At 41.3% G+C, this 17,880-nt stretch overlaps 3 protein-coding genes across 5 annotated transcripts; all 3 read right to left on the reverse strand.

Moving 5' to 3' along the window:
* Positions 1 to 280: 280 nt before the first annotated feature.
* Positions 281 to 5,441, reverse strand: LOC4325188 (protein NETWORKED 4B). Of its 3 annotated transcripts, none has more exons than XM_066311984.1 (4): positions 5,319 to 5,441; positions 2,846 to 2,952; positions 2,373 to 2,511; positions 281 to 2,204 (listed from the first exon to the last, which is right to left on the reverse strand). In XM_066311984.1, exons 3-4 carry the CDS (start codon positions 2,473 to 2,475, stop codon positions 526 to 528), a joined length of 1,782 nt encoding a protein of 593 aa, XP_066168081.1. In that variant the 5' UTR covers positions 2,476 to 2,511; positions 2,846 to 2,952; positions 5,319 to 5,441; the 3' UTR covers positions 281 to 525. The 3 variants fall into 3 exon arrangements, with proteins under 3 accessions (XP_066168081.1, XP_015620935.1, XP_015620934.1); XM_015765449.2 differs by lacking the exon at positions 2,846 to 2,952 and adding an exon at positions 4,415 to 4,497; XM_015765448.2 differs by lacking the exon at positions 2,846 to 2,952.
* A 4,736-nt stretch (positions 5,442 to 10,177) lies between these two features.
* LOC4325189 (thioredoxin H4-1-like) lies at positions 10,178 to 12,857 on the reverse strand. The gene is made up of 5 exons (NM_001409415.1): positions 12,744 to 12,857; positions 11,979 to 12,036; positions 11,744 to 11,857; positions 10,862 to 10,984; positions 10,178 to 10,742 (listed from the first exon to the last, which is right to left on the reverse strand). Exons 2-5 carry the CDS (start codon positions 11,997 to 11,999, stop codon positions 10,605 to 10,607), a joined length of 396 nt encoding a protein of 131 aa, NP_001396344.1. The 5' UTR covers positions 12,000 to 12,036; positions 12,744 to 12,857; the 3' UTR covers positions 10,178 to 10,604.
* Positions 12,858 to 14,084: 1,227 nt separating this feature from the next.
* Positions 14,085 to 17,467, reverse strand: LOC4325190 (uncharacterized). The gene is made up of 3 exons (NM_001409414.1): positions 16,842 to 17,467; positions 15,609 to 15,881; positions 14,085 to 14,699 (listed from the first exon to the last, which is right to left on the reverse strand). The coding sequence occupies exons 1-3, from the start codon at positions 17,376 to 17,378 to the stop codon at positions 14,367 to 14,369; spliced, it is 1,143 nt and encodes a 380-aa protein (NP_001396343.1). The 5' UTR covers positions 17,379 to 17,467; the 3' UTR covers positions 14,085 to 14,366.
* Between the last annotated feature and the right edge of the window lie 413 nt (positions 17,468 to 17,880).

A 17,880-nucleotide genomic window follows, 5' to 3' on the forward strand; every position in this document is an offset into this window, starting at 1 on the left:
GCGGTTAGGATCGAGTTGAAGAGCGTGGCTGCCTGGGTATATTTTTCACATAGGCCCCTCCTATACTTTCCTACTCCCTCCATCCCACGAAAAACAAATTTAGTATTGGATATAGTATATTCTAATACTACGAAATCTAGGCAAATATATATCCAGATTCATAGCAATAGGATGTGTCACATCCAGTACTAGATTGGTTTTTTGTGAAACGGAGAGAGTATTTGTGTCAGAAGAATCTCACAGATTCATCACCACAAAAATGCAAAGAGGAGACAGATCATTTTTCTTGACATGCTCACAGCAGAATTCGACAGATTCATTACCAGGAAATGAAAAAAAGAAGTTTGTTCAGACTCGGTTCCTCGATTACAATACACGCACCATAGGGTACCAGCATCTGAATGAGCTACATCATAGAACAAGAAAAGGGGAGGGAGATGCAATTTTGCATTGCATTGACAGGTTCTTTGATGCAATTTTGCTTTGCAGTTGCATTGCCAAGATAGGTTTTAGAAATTCTCACTCTCAATTGGCCATCACCAATGGCCTCTTGTGGTGTCCCTGCAGGAGCTGCCTGAGCTGCTGGTACCCATGGCGGTAGTGCTCGAGCGAGAAGCAGAGCTGCCTGATCGCCTCTCGCTTCCCCTCCGCGCCATCGGAGACCATCAGCTTCTGCTCCTCCACCTCTTCCTCGAGCTCGCTCACCCGTGCTCGCAGCTCCGACACCGCCTTCGTCACGGCATCTGCCTCTGCAATCAGCTTGACATGCTCCAGGTGCAGCTGGTGCAGGTGGCTGTCCATCTCCCTGATCTTCTCATCACGAGCTGTGACATCGGTCAGTAAGCTAGCCACCTTGTTATCGACTGTAGTTTTCTCTGAAGAAAGGAGTTCAAGCTTTGTTTCGAGATCGGCGATGGCTTGATTCAGATCGGAGATCTGCTTCTCACTGCTAATGGATGCTTCTGATTTCTCGGCGTGGAGTTGCTGGAGCTGTGACTCTGTGGATGTCAGCTTGCCTTCAAGAGAAGCATTGGCTTCTTTCAGTTTTTGGATCTCGGCACCAAGTGAGGATTTCTCCTGCGAGAATTCTTCCAAATTACAGGCGATTGTGTGTTCCAGATCATTGATACGGCTCTCCAGCTGTGATTTCTCTTCCAGAGCTCTTCCTAGGTCAGCTTTCAGATTGTTGATTGTAGCTTGTAGTTCTGCGACCTCAGTCCTTGAACCCTCCAGCTCCTTACGAACTTGTTCAAATTCGATAGCACGTTCTTCGAGCATCTTCTTCTCATTTGAATCATTGTCCAGCCTTCTTTGCAGATCCTTGATTATTTCTTGGAGCTTCATAATCTGTGCTGATGAATCATCTAGGCTGCGAGATGCTTGTTCAAGTTCCTTAACCTGGGCCTTGAGCTGCAATTTCTCTTGTGACATTTTTGCTAGATCACCTTCGAAATTCTTGACGATGTCTTGGAGCTTTATTATTTCTGTTTCAAGAGTAGATTTATCGTGGGAATACTTCTCATGAACGTGTTCAAGCTCCTTCTTGCACTTCTCAATTTCATGGTCATGATGAGCTAGTTGGCCTTCAAGTTCCTTCTGAAGGCTGCTGATTTCTGAGTGCGAATCCTTCAACTTCTCCTCAAGTTTTTCACATTGGCAGCGTGTATTCTTTTCCTCAAGTGCCTCAAGTTTTTCCCTTGCTTCCTGAAGCTCATCTTCTAGCTCGGCAATTCGTTCGTTCAATGCAAAAGGACTTCCATCACCATTGTCTTCTCTCAATTCGTCAACCTCAGAATCAGATTCTGAAGAAGATGATGATGATCCATCGCTCCCCTTCTTGGAAATGTCTGAACTTCCACCAGAACCAAGGAAGACATCAAAGCCAGCTGCTCTTGGTTTACGCTTCTGTTTTGGTGTTGTCTCTTCCGAGTCAGGCTTAGGAGTTGGGGGAGCAGACTGTGTCTCAGAATCAGATTCAGATATGCTAAGAGAGCCTTGTGACTGGAGTGACGATGGGATATTCTTGCGTAATTCCCCAGTCACATTGTCATAACGCTCGGCAAGAGCACGATACATGCGGTAGAAGTTCTCAACATGAGTTACAAGCAAAGGCCGCCGTTCGAAATACATCTCGGCCTTCTTTGCAAAAGAATCACCTTCATCCTCGATGAGCTTCAGCATATCTTTAACTTGCTTATCCATCTCTGTTTGTTGAGAAAAATGTTATAGTAAGAATCAGTTGTGCTATGCATAGTTGTTTTGCAGGATGAAATATTAGTGAACCACATAAATAAGGTCCTAAATATTGCTACTTCTGGCAAATAATAAAGAATCACTAGTACATCCTGCATTCCCGAAACATGAGGCTTTACCTTCTAGGTTCTCGGCTAACCATTTGGAGTTCTTGGGACTAATATGGCTGTCCCACCACCATGAATGGGACTTCCTTGTTGGCATCCTTTGCATGCGCTTCATCTTGACCAAAAATAAGATGACTCCTCAAATGAAGCCCTAATCATGATGGAGGAAAAAATGAGAAGGCGATAGATACATGTGAAGTTTGATGATGTCGAGCAATCTGCAACTAAGAAATAAATATTTTCTAGGCAGTTCTGCAGAAGGAAAATGTTAGGACTAGAACCAGTGTAGTTATGCACATAAAACAGCTTAAGGGCCCCTTTGATTTTAGGAAAAATGCAGGAATTTTGGAGGATTTCAATCCTATGAAAAAAAATCCTATGAAGGCCTTTGAAACAAAGGATTGAATCCTATCCAATCCTTTAAAATTCCTATGGAATGGGTAATCCTATGCACATTTTGGAGGAAAGTTAGCAAGAGGTCTAACCTCTTGGAACATTTCCTCTGAGTCTATCTCTCTCATCTGATTCCTGCGTTTTTCCTGTGGTCCAATCAAACAGCCATTCCTGTGTTTTTCTTGTGTTTTGTAATCCTCTGTTTTACAATTGTATTCCTGTCAGAATCATGTGTTTTTTCTATTCCTCTGTTTTTTCATTCCTACAATTCAAAGGGGCCCTAAAAGTGTAACACAGTACTAACAACCAATGTAATTCTTCCATTGCATAAGTGCCTATGTAAGGGAAGCATGGCTTCCACTTCTCAAGGGGACAAGGAAAGGGACTAGGCATGTCAACCTCCATAATGCATGGAACCAGGGACCAGAACATCAATTGGCTACCAAAAAGAGGTGCAAACAGCAAACTGCTATATAATTCATGAATGTCTTATCAGCTAATCAGCACTGACAGAGCAAAATATTGATAAGCATCAGCTATCTAAGGGAGAAGCTGATGAGAAGGTCTGGAAGTAAAATATAAACCTATCAAACAGAAAAGGGATCCCTGCATTCTTGAATAGTACCTTATCTTCTCTCACACAAAGCTATAACTACACAATGTTTACCACAAAAAAGTTTATCTGGAAACTGGAAATATCATTAACCCGAACATAGGCAAGCATTTATCCCAAAATAGATAGATACAGAGTAGGAAAGCCCAGAAATAAACTTTAAAAGAAAAAAGCTTCTAACGACAAACTTAATAAATATGGGCAAAGGGAAAAAATGTGCACTGTGAAACATGACAACTAACAACAACGAAGTTGATCAGATACTACAGGAATCAATATTAGTTGGAAAACATGGAACAAAAATGGCTAGGACTTGGTTATCACACAGCACAACGCTAAACATGTGTCAACTACCACTCCATTGTTAAGTCCAAAAAACAAATAAACTTAAGCCCAACCCAGGGCAGCAATTATGTTCTGCCCCCACATAGACAGAAGAGGTAGCAGATTCAAGCTGAAACATTGCAATTCGGATATGTTCTTGTCAAGGTCTATCCACTCAATAAATAAGTGGTTGATTAGAAAGTAAAAATGATTGTGACCCACAAAAAACATGGCTTTGGTTACACAGTTACACCTACATGGACACATGCGGCCAGGCACAGAGCCAGGAGAGTAATGGCCATTCGACTAGTCGACCAGCACATTTCAATGTCAACTGCATTTTTCAAATCATGCCAACAAATAAACCTATATTTGATATCTCAGATAATTGTATTGTATATCTTTAGAGGAAATCTTGCCATCCATGTGAATATGGATAGAATTAATGAACACAGCTAGGCATGCATATGAAGCAATCTTACAAATAATTTGTCATACTCTCTGGCAGCTAGCAAGTGGACCCAGACAAACAGAGAAAATATCAGAAGTTGTTCCAAATAATTTGGGGGCCAATTTCCATTCATATTAACTACTTCTCGGAACCAATGATGGTAAGAGTTTATAACAGTAAAATAATCTAAAACTATAGAAGGTCCCTAATCCAGACAGTTGTTGCACATGCACCAACTAAGATGGTCACTGATATGCATGTTCTTGGACCAACCTGAAATAATAATTTCTTCATTCGATCAGCTGATCTCTTCTAGGAAAACTCTTTGAGAAATTGAGACCATGGACACAGGACACCTACACACACCAAGTTCAAAGGGGGCCTTTAGGGGGAAATGGCCACAGACTAAGTACAACTACGCTTGAATCAATTAGCTTCAGGAGCTTTCTAATGGTGGCAATTCAGAAACTTAAAGTAATTCTTGTATGTGAAAAAAAAAATGTAAGCAAAAGCATATACTATCAAATAGTATTTTATCATGGTCAATTAAAAAGAATGTTAAAAAAAGTCAATTTAAGCTGGAAAAAGGGTCCTTTTCTTTCAGCGTCATGAGCTCAGAAATCATAACCACACCAAAAGTTTGAAATCATTATCAAGATTTTTTTTCTTCTTCTCCTGGGTACCCTCACACCACGGAAATGAGTGAATTAAGCAACAACAGTACATGAAACATGTGGGAAGAAAACAACAAGAAGAACACCACACTTAAATGCCGTTTTGACCTGCTACAAAGACAAGGCACAGATCAGAAGCATAACCTTGCGATAGAAACAAAAAGGTATTCCTTCAAAATTCTCTTCTCTTTTTTCCCCTTTTTTGAACTATCGTGTTTAACACAAAACCACTTCTTCTTCTCCCCAAGAAAAAAAAGAAAAGTAACAACAAAATCACACTCCTCGCCCATTTTGAGCATCGACGAAGAGTGCGCACAAACGATTGAACACCCAAAGTAGTCAACGCAAAATCCTTTCTGTTCTTGAAGCGTATAACGTCTCAGGCCAAGAACACCATCCAGAAAAAGAAAACGAAAAAAAAAAACTCCAGTTCCTAAATCGCAACACAGCGCCAGGAAACAAACAAGCAAGCGAGCAAGGGCTGGAGAAGGAGAAGAGATTACCGGAGAGAGCGAGATCGAGGCAAAGCCTCCTTCCTTCCTTCCTTCCTTCCTTCCTTCTCCCAACCTGGAGAAGGAGAGGAGATCAAAACGGCCTTAATGAAACCAGTTTAGTGTCAGGGAGGTGAGAGAGAGAGAGAGTGGAGTGCGCTGTTATTAAAGAGGAGGAGATGGTTGTGAGTGAAATGACAAGATTGCCCTCGGTGGGGTAGATGGCGTGACTGGTGAAACGAGGCGCCGGCGACGATGAGCTGGACGCGTTTACGCGACGGGAGCAGGTGGATTAGATCAAAACGGTTATTAGATAATAGAATTTAGTTTATTAACTTTATTAATAAAACTATTATATATTTGTTCGTAGCGACTTAAAAGTAAAAAAATTAGGTTAAAAACATTTTAAAATTAAGTTTGAAAATTTAGATTTTTGACTTATTAGACTAAACGATGAGATAGGATTTATTAGGAGTGAGATTATTAGTGGTAAGAAAATTAATCCGCGGAATGTTGTTAGGAATAATCAATTCGAGGGGTGGTGCCCACCTGGCAGAGGGGTGAGGGACCCACACGGCGAGGACAGCTAAAGGGGCCCAGCGGCAGAGGCTTAGAGGAAGAAGATTTGAGTGTTTTGAATTTTCAGGTCTTGTTCGGTTTGCTGAAAATAAAATGAAATATTTTTTTCAGTACCATTCAATTTGCAAGGATGATGAAGTAAAAAAGAAATTCTTCTCTTCCCTACCAATTGTAGAGGGTGAGACAGTAGGAAATTTTGTATTCATTAATTAAATCTGTTGTAAAAATCCTATATGATTTGAATTGTATAGGTATTTCTATGCCTTCACCTTTTCTTTTTTATGATTGTAATTCCTAAAAACCGAACAACCCCTCAGTTGGGTTCACCCGATATTCCCATCATCCCATGCATTTGTATGCTCAAACCTGCAGTACTGTGTATTTCATAGTATGCTAATTTTTTTTTATGCTCCGATATTATTTTTCATTGGCTCCACATGATGTGTAGTACACCTCCGTCCCAAAATAAGTATAGCCATAGATATACGTGCTCAGCGTTTTGACCATCCGTCTTATTTAAAAAATTTATAAAAAAATATTTAAAAAAATTAGTCACACATAGAGTGCCATTCATGTTTTATCATTTAATAACAATAAAATAAAAGTACTGATCATAATATTTTTTCAAATAAGACGAACGGTCAAACATTGGATATGAATAGTACTAAAACTGTATTTATTTTGGGACGGATGAAGTATTAGTTAGTGTATAATACTAGTGTTTGACTGAGCAAAATTGAAGCCATCTGCATGCAGCACGCGGAGCAAACAGCTCACATCAACCACCACCCTGATGCTTCACAACTCATCACGTTTTTATTTCAACTGTTTAAGTGCGTGATAGGAGGGTGGCCTACCAAAAAATTGACAGATTATTATTGAATTCCAACAAGATAACAAGATACGGCTCGAGCGTACACATGGGCGTTTTTAGTGTCCTAAATCGCTTATTAATACACTATTTTTCTTTTACAAAGTATTCCTTATTTTTTGCATTAGGCAGTTCAGGACGGCAGGTCTGGCTCCGTGTGATGACCCCTCCTGGGCTGCCCTCTCTCTCCCTCGTGGCAGCTGGCTCCAGGATTGGTGATCATCCTCCAGGGTTTGTTTACCTAAGCACCTCCGTAGCGGCTTCGACTCCTTGGTACTCCTAGTTTCCTGGCAGCTATAGAAGGAACGAAACTTTAGGGTTTTCGACTCTGCGCTCGCTTCAGTCGCAATGGTTCTGGAGTCCATCCGCTTGGAGGGCCAGTTGTGGTCTTTAGCCGGCGTTGCTTTTTTGGGGATTTATTGGGAGTGTAGCGTGGTTCTGCCCCCTCCTGCTGTTTGGAGTTGCGTTTTTAACGTCGTAGTAGTTCCTATCTTCAAGTTTTTTTTATTTTGCCTTTTCTCCCCTCCCCCTTAGGCATAAGCCAGTCTGGCTGATTGCTTTGTATAACAAAAACTTTTTTCCTTCTAATATATTGACGTGCAATCCTTTTGCGTGTTCGGAAAAAGAAAACATTAGGCAGTTCTTGGGCAGATCAGGCTCCACCATTTCTTATTTGTCACGGTGCAACCAATAACACGGTCCTGCCATTAAAAAATAACAGTCTTGAAGGGTAATGACAAAGAAATGATTTTCCTATTGAGAATAACTATATACCACCTCATATATATATATTTTTATATAAGACACTGTTGACTTTTCGTGTAACGTTTGATAATTTGTCTTATTAATAAATTTTAATATAAATATATAAATATATAAGTTAAGGTAGAGTTTTTTAGACAAAAAGTCACAACAAAATAATAACATTTATATAATTCTTTTACAAGAGAGATACTCAAACAAACATTATGTTAAAAATCAATGACATTATATATTAAGAAACATAGTGCTCCCGTTCTAAATTATAGGGTATTTTTTAAAGAAAAATTAAACTTGGTAAATTTTGACTAATATATATACTAACTATATCTATACTAAGTAAGTATTATGTATGTTCTATCACTAGATTCATATTTTAAAATAGTTTCATGTGATGTTAATTTTATATAAATTGTAAACGCAATATAAAATAAATTAACAATTCAAATATGTCATTAAAAACCGTGTGAAAAATATACTCTTTCGGACCAGATAGATGGACTATATGTCCAGACACGTTATAGAAACGTCTCATTCAGTTCAATTTTAGATTTATATTTTGAGACGGAGAAAGTATGTTCTATAATTTGAGATGAAGGAGGGAGTATTAATTATCAGTATTAGAAAGCGCACGCGAAGCTTGTGGCGTTCAAACGAAGGAAGGAGACATGCGCGCGCCATGCAGTAGATGACAAAAAGAAGAGCGTGTCCATTTGCTTCGCGAGCTTATAGCTGGAGAAGCAATCAATCAATTAACACCACCAGCAGCAAGCCGAGGGCAGTTTGGGAAATTCACCTTGGGCTGGACACTGGGAACAAATGAGACTCCTGTTGGGCCGGGCACGCGGGCCCAGGTCGTCCTCTGTTGGACTAGTCGTGGTGTACTGGTGTACTGGTGTGTTTCACGAAGCCTCGTTATCTCTCACTGGTCCGCGGGGCCCACGTCCAGGAATCCATCGCCAGCGAGTGGGGCCCCACGAGACAGCCGCGTTTGCGAGAGAGCGCGCGCGCGCGCGGGAGAGGAGGGATTCCTTTTTTTGTTCGAAAGTCGAAACCCGTGGCGGGAGACGCCGCGACGTCGCGCCACGCCACGCCGCGTGCGCGTCGAGAGAGCGCGGGCGCGGCGCGACGCCACGCCAGAGAGCGTCGCCCATGCCGCGCGCCGCTGGATCGCCACGGTTGACAAGGCAGGCAAACTATAATTACTACTGTAGTACTCTGTATTAATAACGGTAGTGTGGTCTTTGTGCTTTAATTTTTATTAAAGATAAGACACACAGCACTATCTCCGTCCCAACTCCCAAAATACTCGTCGCTTTGAGTTTTTTTATAACGATTGAACATTCGTCTTATTCAAAAATTTATAGAATTGTAGGTGCTCACAACACGCGTGCATACATCCTTATAAACACACACGTACACCTTACCCTATGAGCCTATGAGCATCTTCAGAAGACTGAATCGGTATATCTTAAGATTGTCAAAGTTACCACGAACACCTCGTTGTTGAGGTGTACATCGTCTACCACTGAAAAGTAATTAGCCGTAAACATAAGTACATTTGTCAAATATAAAAATTAAATCCCGATGAGTTATTTTTATCATAAGAAAACTAATCAGTTGAGATGTATTTTCATTGAACGTCGGGGACACTTAAAGTCGTAAATCCCCTACGGCGTGTTGAAAGCTATTAGCATCCATATAGTCGAGGGCGGATCCAGCACGGGGCCGGCTGGGCAAAATCTCGAGCCCACCACTACTGGCGCAAGTACTATGGGAGTCCCCACAGAGCCCCCGCTAAATTTTTTTTTGCTATATGTAGATGGGAAGAGGTTTAGCTTTATCTAGTTTATTCAGATCTCCTCTATCTCTTTCTAGATCCGCCACCAATATATAAGTTGTTCTCCGTCTGTTTCGCTATTAATCTTTCTCAATTCCCAACGCCAATCAGAATCCATTCGTTTATTTTCATTCTTAACACCACATATATCAATCAAATGATCGATCCGGCTTTATAACAGAGCCCAAACGACATACTCCAAACCAAAAAACAAACTCAATCCTGTCTAATGGTGCGTGTGAAATCCTCGAGTAATTCAGGATTAGCCATCATATCTTAATCATCCATGACACTTGCACTGTGCAAGCTGGTCCTGGCTGGTGACAAGTAGGGCACGTACAACTACATGTCAGGAGCACAGAGCCACACGTACTGTATAGTCCGATGCTGTGATGCATTCATTGGAGTGGTTAATTAGCGGCTGGCCGTGCCGGCAAGGTTGGCTACAAGAATGACGACGCTCTGCATCTCAACATGTACTGTTTTATGTGTCTCTGTATATCATTGATGGCATTAGAATTCTGACGTCTTGAAGAATTTCATTGGTTGGCTAAAAGCTGACAAAACATTAGAAGAAAAACTGTAAGTCAACAAAAAATGATTCTATTGAAGGACTTTTATATTTCTACTACTAATGGTTTAAAAGCTAAGGTTGAAAAAAACACCTAGAGTAATTCAAAGTTAAGTTTGAAAAATCAAAGTTTGGCTGCGGCCGGTCCTTGTGATTTCCTGAAATTCAGTGTCATGGACCCATGAGGTTCGTCACAAATGGTTACTGGCCGACCAAGCCCACATCATATCCAAAGAGCAGCTGTGCGGTGATACATTCGGCCCACTCGCTAAAAAGGCCCATCAGATACTAGAATCATGAACTCCATAAATCATGGATTCATGGCAGATTGGTAGCCATTCCTGGCATTTGTCAATATTACAGTAAAAATATTTCCCTATTGTTCTGTATCAGTTCACACTCAACATACATCGGATCACTAATCACCAGGGTAAAATCAGGCAATAATAGTGCCAAAATGGCATGTCAAAAGTGTGATTTTAACAGGAGAAAAAAAGATACTTTATACCCGGGGACTGTACAGTCTCATGACGGATATACAGAACCAAGTCTGAAGAAACACCTCAGCAGAACATACAGCCTCTGATGATAATTGATATTTGCTGGCAACGTCTGAACTCTGAACTGAACTTTGGGGTTCCTGACAATAATGTCTGATTGTCACTGGCTTAATTTGCCTCAGGCGCTGTCAGCAAGCGCGGCCACTTTCTTCTCCAGCTCCGGCTTGTTGGCGCCGACGAGCTTGTCCACCTGCTCCCCGTTCTTTAGGAAGAAGAACGTCGGTGTCGCTCGGATGTCCCATGATGAGCTGAAGTCCTAAAGAAAATCGGTTGAAGAACAGAACAGATGAGACTGAGAAGAGCATTAGAGACTATCACCTGTTCTTATGGATATAACAGAGGGGGGAGAGGAGGAAAAAAAAACATTGGTTTTACCATTAACTCGTCGACATCTATAGTCAAGAACATGAACTGGGGGTATGTCTGTGACATCTCAGCATATACAGGTGCAATGACACGGCATGGTCCACACCATGCAGCACTGAAATTTGCAATCACCTACAAATGGTCCACCAATTCTTTATTTATAGTACATTGTATGGGAACATAAAGATCACACTTTCTTACTTCATTAAGAAGAAAACATATGCAGGCGCAATTTACTGCAGTAGATAACATAGTGTGTCCATTTGAGCAGAAATTTTGAATACTGGCAAATAAGAGTTATAAGAACTCTAAACAGTGCAACTTAAAAGGGAGGAGGAAGGTTGAGCTTTTAAGTCTAAAGATATAAGCAACATCCAACATGGATACATTTTTGGCATTAATCAATTTGGTTCTCTCTTAACAGGCAAGAGTCAACACTAATTAAACATGCCAACTCATATCATGGAGAGCAATGCTTTGTTGGTAGGTTCATCAAGAAACAGCAAAAACTTGTAATACTGTACTTCCAATGCAAACTATTTTACAGTGCGTGCAAGAAAACAGAGCATGCATCAGTGGTTATCATTATCCTCCAAACACTTTAATCTGGGCTACTCCCTGTTCATATCATATACCAAAGAACTTGTTTCATCTTTTATTCCAAATAAATAAAACACGACATTCCAGAATATTTTGATGCACATTTGCACTGTTTTCCTATTTCACAAGAATGGCGCATGAATTTCATGATGTTGTAGATACAATTTACATGTAAACCGGTAAACCAGACCCATGCATATGCATATTGTAAATACTATCAGAAACTTTACGCAATTTCCACAATTGACAGGTACCTATAGTAAAGATATATGCATTCTACAAGTTACTTACAATTTTCCCATCCTTGTTTGCCTCTGCAATTTTGTGGTCCCAATTCTCTTTGTTACTAATCACATGCACATTGCCACCTTTGAAGTCAATCTTGTCTTCTTCATCACTGCGTTCCTGTCCGGGGAGATAAACATGAGAAGCAACAAACATTACTTGTGGGTTTGAAAGCAGTCACCACAAAATCACATAATGCTCAAGCAAAATAACGGTTGACCGTGTTCACAAGAAGGCTGACCTTTCCCACACAGGACCCCATAGTAGTTGACTAAACCAAGAAACTACCCTTGGGAAAACTGCAAACAGTATTAGAGTGTGTTTCAATCAGGAAAGTGTTTCTGAGCTATGAATAGAAAACAAACAAAATTCATGCAGCAATATTAGGTGATAGCCAATAACAGAGGTTGTCAAGGAAAGAAGAGTGAATGACTCTTCAGGTCACATATCACAAGTACCAAGTCAAAGAATGAATAGTACCTAGTCTCTCACCTAAGTTCAGTTCAGAACATAACTTTTTTTTTAGAGGTTGTTCAGATAGTACCATCTTATCATCAACCCATGATACAACTTCCAAACATCTGCTAGATTTTACACAGCACAGATCATAGTCCTAACCAACTACTTGATGTATGAACAACATAAAGAGCTTTAGTCTCAATCCTAGCTGGTATCAGTGGTAGGACACCATTTAGGACCAAGAATCAATCACCTACAGGGTACAGAATCATAGTCATCACCCCATTTCACCTGTTCTTTTCTTTCATATCCACATCCATCTTCAATACAACGACTTCTTCCAAACTGGAAGTATGGAGCCCAGAAGGCAAAGAATTGACAGAGTTGCGAGGCCAAAAAAAAAAAAAAAGGAAAAACGCCAAGCATCCATGGCCATGATTCCACAAATCCAGGGCATGGCGAGAACACCGGCTAGCTCCAAGAACCTCATCGAGCTAGCAGTGCAGAGGCGGATTCAATTAATCTGAGAAAAGGGGAGAGATTTTACCTGGGATTGGGCGGCGGATTTGGCGCCAAAGAAAGCCTGAAGCCGCGCGAACTGGCAAGAGTTTTGGGGGAAGTTGCTCCTGTATAAGCCGTGAGCTTCCGGTTAGCATCATACTGTTACTACTACTACCACCACTAGTAAATATAATATTATTGTTAGTACAAAAAAATCAATATTTTGACGTTACACACCTGCAAGTACTCACATGGATGCATTAGAGCCGGCTAAATGCTGAAGTGGAGGAAAGAAGAGTGGAGAGAGAGGAGGAGCAGGCTGTAAACTTACAGCCGGTTTAGACACAAGAGTCAAGAAACTCTGTGAGAGAGACAAGTGGACCCTATAGTAACTATAAAGAGCTAACTATTATATTGATAGACTGAGAGAATGCTAAAAAAAACCTTATAGCCAACAGGTCGGCTGTATTATTAGCCTTGCTATTAGGCGACACTAATCACCATCTTATTCGCTAATCAATGGTGACGTGTACTTTACGAAACGTGCTAAAGCAAAGAGAAGAGGAAAAAAAAGATGGATAAAGGTGACGTGGACTGTTGTTTGTCCATTTTCGTTGGATGGTGCATGGTTGGTTGATTGGTTCTTCCCAGTTCACTGGTTTGGCCGGCTGTGCTGTACTTGAACCAATTTCTGGCAGTGCTTGAGAATTAAAGGAATTTTATGCGACTTATCATGGAAAAATGACTATGTACAATCATTTTCTTACTTAGTGTGTTTGCATGAGCATGATTCGAGTTGAAATCACACCAGAATTCAACTTTCGGTGTGGAATTATAAACCTCCATCTCCTCAAAAGGTTCTAACAGCGTACCGTGTATCAGTTCATGTTTCATGGGATTAACCTGAAATATTTTGTTGGTATTCAACTACCACTCTTATCAGAGGCACAACTACTTTAAGCAGTTAAGCATACCAGCAACATCGCACAGCTACGAAAGGGCATGTAGCCTAGTGGTTACAGTGACCTGAGTACCCAAAGGTCCTGAGTTCAAATCTCCTATGGAGCGAATTTCAAATTGGGTTGTTTGCGGGGCTAAGTTCCCTATCTCAATAGCCGTATATATCTGGTTGGATATGTAGGCCGTATACAGCTGCCTAGCTGCATTAGGGCATCACCAATGTTTACTAGCTACTTTGTGAATAAGGGTTACTACTCTCACAATGTATATAACCTGTTAGTAGTAGTATTTTATTCCTTACTACCCACTTTAAATGCACATTGTGGATGCCCTTACCAGATGATAACCTATCAGGTTCAGACCAAGAGGCGGCAAAAGAAATTATGACAGGATCATAATAGTGCCGCAACAACCAGCAAAAAACATTGGTTCAAGGCATTGAGAAGCTAGCACCACAGATCGGCAACAGAACTGCAAAAGGGCCCGATGAAGCAACCTGTGAGTTACAGCGAGCTCCAGAGTAAATCCGTTGTGGAGCAGCAAAAAGAATTATTACTTTCTTCACACGCTGTGCATGGTGAAGTCAAATTGCCTCTCTGAAACTCAGATGCAATCATTTGTCGCTGTTGAAACGTTGGTTGCTACTTAGTGTGGAGTGTTGGGGAAGAACAAAATGCACAACACGAAAAAATCGATGCGGTTAATTGTGTCAAGTGGTTTTCTCCAGGTTCTCAGCTTCTTGCCGCTTCCTTTCTTCGTACTCCTCACGTAATCTTTCCTCCTCACGCCTCAATGCTTCAGCTTCCTCTTCCTGTTGTCTTCGCTCAGCCTCCTCACGCTCCCTCGCTTCATCCTCCGCATCCTCTCTTTCATCAAGATAATCAAACTCCTTCTCTGCAGCCATAGCTTTTACTATAGGGTCCCGCAGCTCAGATATCAAACCCCCACCCACCTTGTACTCCTGCTCGTCACCGACAAGGAATAACCGCTGATCAGGTCCTGACGCCATTGGTATGTCAACAGCGAGTAGCTTCATGTCGTACTGCAAAGAAATTAGAATAAGGTCAGGACTCTTGTTGTAAAAATGTATTGCTTCTAGCTGTCTCAAGTGGGTAGAGATTTCGGTGTTAGTTTTCTTTAGATAGCACATGCAGTCATGCAGTGTTTTCTGAATGGCAAGGGGAAGGAAAGAACATAGCAGTAATACAGAAACAGTAGAAAAGGTCAGATATATCATCAACACGATAAAAAAGGGTTGGATATGACATCAAGGACCATAAGGGCAGTCCCAACCCATAGTGTCTATAAGCAGTGTCTAAGGTGCCATGTCAATAAGACATCACAATAGAAACTACACTCTACAACCCATGGTTTCTTAAAGTGGGCCATTAATAAATACATCATCTCTCTTCTTTACCAATCATATTTATTCTTCATCTATTATGAAGACACTATTCTCTCCCAATGCAAAATTTGATAGTGTCTAGTGCATAGGTTCTCGTGTTGAAGTTGTGTCTTGCATGAGACCCAGTTTCTTCCTCTCTTCACTCTCTCTCTTAATTAATATAGTGCTACATAAGCTAAAAGTCCTACATGGTAATATAGTTAATGCCATAGACACCATCCAAGGTGGAGGGTTGGGACTGCCCTAAATGTGCTACAGCCCATTGTACAAAATAGGTGTCAACAATTCTTGACCAACAAAAAAGAACGGTTCCATTGCATTCAAAGAGAAACCAATATTTCCTCTAATTAAGTAATTGTATCAAATAATAAGTGATAAAGCAGAGAAAGGGTGAGATGCTTCAACATTTGTCCAAACTTCTATTCATTCACTAAAGGTGTACATTCATATACTTGATTATACCATGCATAAGGAGGTTACTCAATCAATTGTTGCTGAAGTAATCTTTGGATCTTTGCTACAAAATAGAGATAAATAGTTCAATACCTGTCCCTTTTTCTTCTTGACCTCAACACTTACAAGGCCTTTTCTTTCTGATCCTTTAATGGGGAAGATCAGAAAGCACCTTTTGCCACCAAGCCTAAATTTGAAGTCCTTGAGTTTAGGCCCCCCTCCAGACATGACATATGCTCTGACATCAGTACCGGCTAAGGGTGCACCCATGACTTCAAGGATTGCAGCAGATGTGTTGAGCTTTGTCATTGCTATTCTATAAACCTTATCAGGATTTATGGTGAATCTTGAGCGTGTGTACATGCCCTATAACAAAAATAGACAATACAAATCAGTTGCTCCTCCCAAAACTTAGGCATCTGTCAAGCAAAGTTGCACTAAAAATATTAGATTGACGGTAGCACCGTGTTATGAGCATTTAAAATGATAAGACAACTTAAAGGCAAACAAAAAAAGTTAGTCATTGTTTCCTCTACAGAAAGTTGATCATGGAAAGTGGCATAAAGCTCTAATGTTCACCATAAACTAGACTTCTGATAATTTCCAAGTTAGCAAGATCTCTACAGTTCACTTCATACTTCTCTGCAATCCATATTGTTGCTACACCTCGGTAGATAAAATAATATACCAGTCTACCACAAGTCAATATTGTTCATGTTACACGGATCGGAAAAGAACATTAAGACAAGGGTAATATTGAAAGCACACCTACCTAGTACTTTGGTGCATGATCAACTAGAAATCATTTGATTTTTTTTATTAGAGTATCATCTTTCAAGGTTTTAGGTTGTACTTGTGTTTCCTGTATGATTAAAGCATTTCCGCGTAACAATTCTTCAATCAAAACTATGATCATAAATAGTGAATCTGGTTCTCAGGTGAACCAAAGTTAAGTTTATAATAAAACTAATAGACTAATGGTAAGTTGGTAACCCGAGGTTTAAGCTCAAGGCGGGTGGTAGTTCAGACAAAGTGGCATATTTCAGGATAATAAAGTGTCGACATATTTAGCATGGTAAGTGCTACATTGAGGTATGCTGGCGGTTCATATGATCAGCAAAAAATGTATTGCTTGATATAAACATCAAGATGAAGTTCCAGAATTCGAGAAGCGGTGCATACAATTAAGCATTAGACAGTCATAAGGTACAAAAACATTCATACCACAATGATGTAGAATATATTCACCAATCACCGCATGCGCATTCTATCATAGCTTGTTATAGTTCATAGCAGCTAAAGCGAGAAAGGGAGGAGCGCACTCACGGCGAACGCCACCATGGCGGTGGCGAGGGCGAGGAAGCCGTACTTGGCCATGCCCTCGGAGAGCCCGACGAAGGTGCTGGCGATGCCGAACATGACCCTCCACAGCGCGATGCAGACGACGACCGCCCCGGCGCCGACGAGCAGCATGTAGTTGCGCCTCCAGAACGCCTCCACCTGCAGCCCCACGGCCTCCCGGTACCTCGCCGCCGCGTTCTTGGCCGCGTCCAGCGGCCGCCCCAGCCCCAGCCCCTTCACCCCCTGCCCCAGCGGCGCCAGCTTCGACGACCCCCCGCCGCCGACGCCCGCCGCGAACGACCTTGCCCCGCCCACCACGAGCCGCCGCGCATGCAGCTGTAGTAGCCTCGCGTCGGGGCGCGTGGTGGTGAAGAAGCGGGAGGAGGAGGAGGAGGAGGAGGGAGGAGAGGGGAAGTGGTGGCGGGGGATGGGGGGAGCGTGGCGGGAGGGGAGGGGGTGGAGGAGGAGGCGGCGGTGGAGGGCGTGGAGGGCCCTCCGGGAGGAGGAGAGGGCGGCCGCCATGGGAGGGGATCGAGATCGGGTTCGCGGCGGCGGAGGAGACGAAGGGGAAGAGGACGGACGACGGTGGTTTTGGTTAGACTCTCACTGGAGAGCGGCTTGGACTAGGGGCAAATTCGTTTTCCTTTTCTTTTCTTTTTTTTAAAGTAAATTCCACAATACTATGTATCAAATTATCACGGACGAGATATTTAAAGCGATGTATCACAAAACTATAGAATTAACACTAAATTTATCATAAAACTACATATTTAATGTGGAGTATCGTAAAACTACAAATATAATAATAAAGTTATCACAAAACTACATATTTTAGAGTTTAAATCCTTGGCACTAGTGTTTTGTTTGAGTTATAAACATGTAAGTTTGCGATTAAATTGTCACTAAACCTGTAGTTTTTTGATAATTTTATTACTAAATCAATAGGTTTACGATACTCCACATTAAATATGTAGTTCTGTGAGAAATTTAGTGTTAAATCTATAGTTTTGTGATAATTTGGTCA

This window comes from Oryza sativa, chromosome 1 (assembly GCF_034140825.1).
Source record: "Oryza sativa Japonica Group chromosome 1, ASM3414082v1".
Classification (NCBI taxonomy): Eukaryota; Viridiplantae; Streptophyta; class Magnoliopsida; order Poales; family Poaceae; genus Oryza; species Oryza sativa.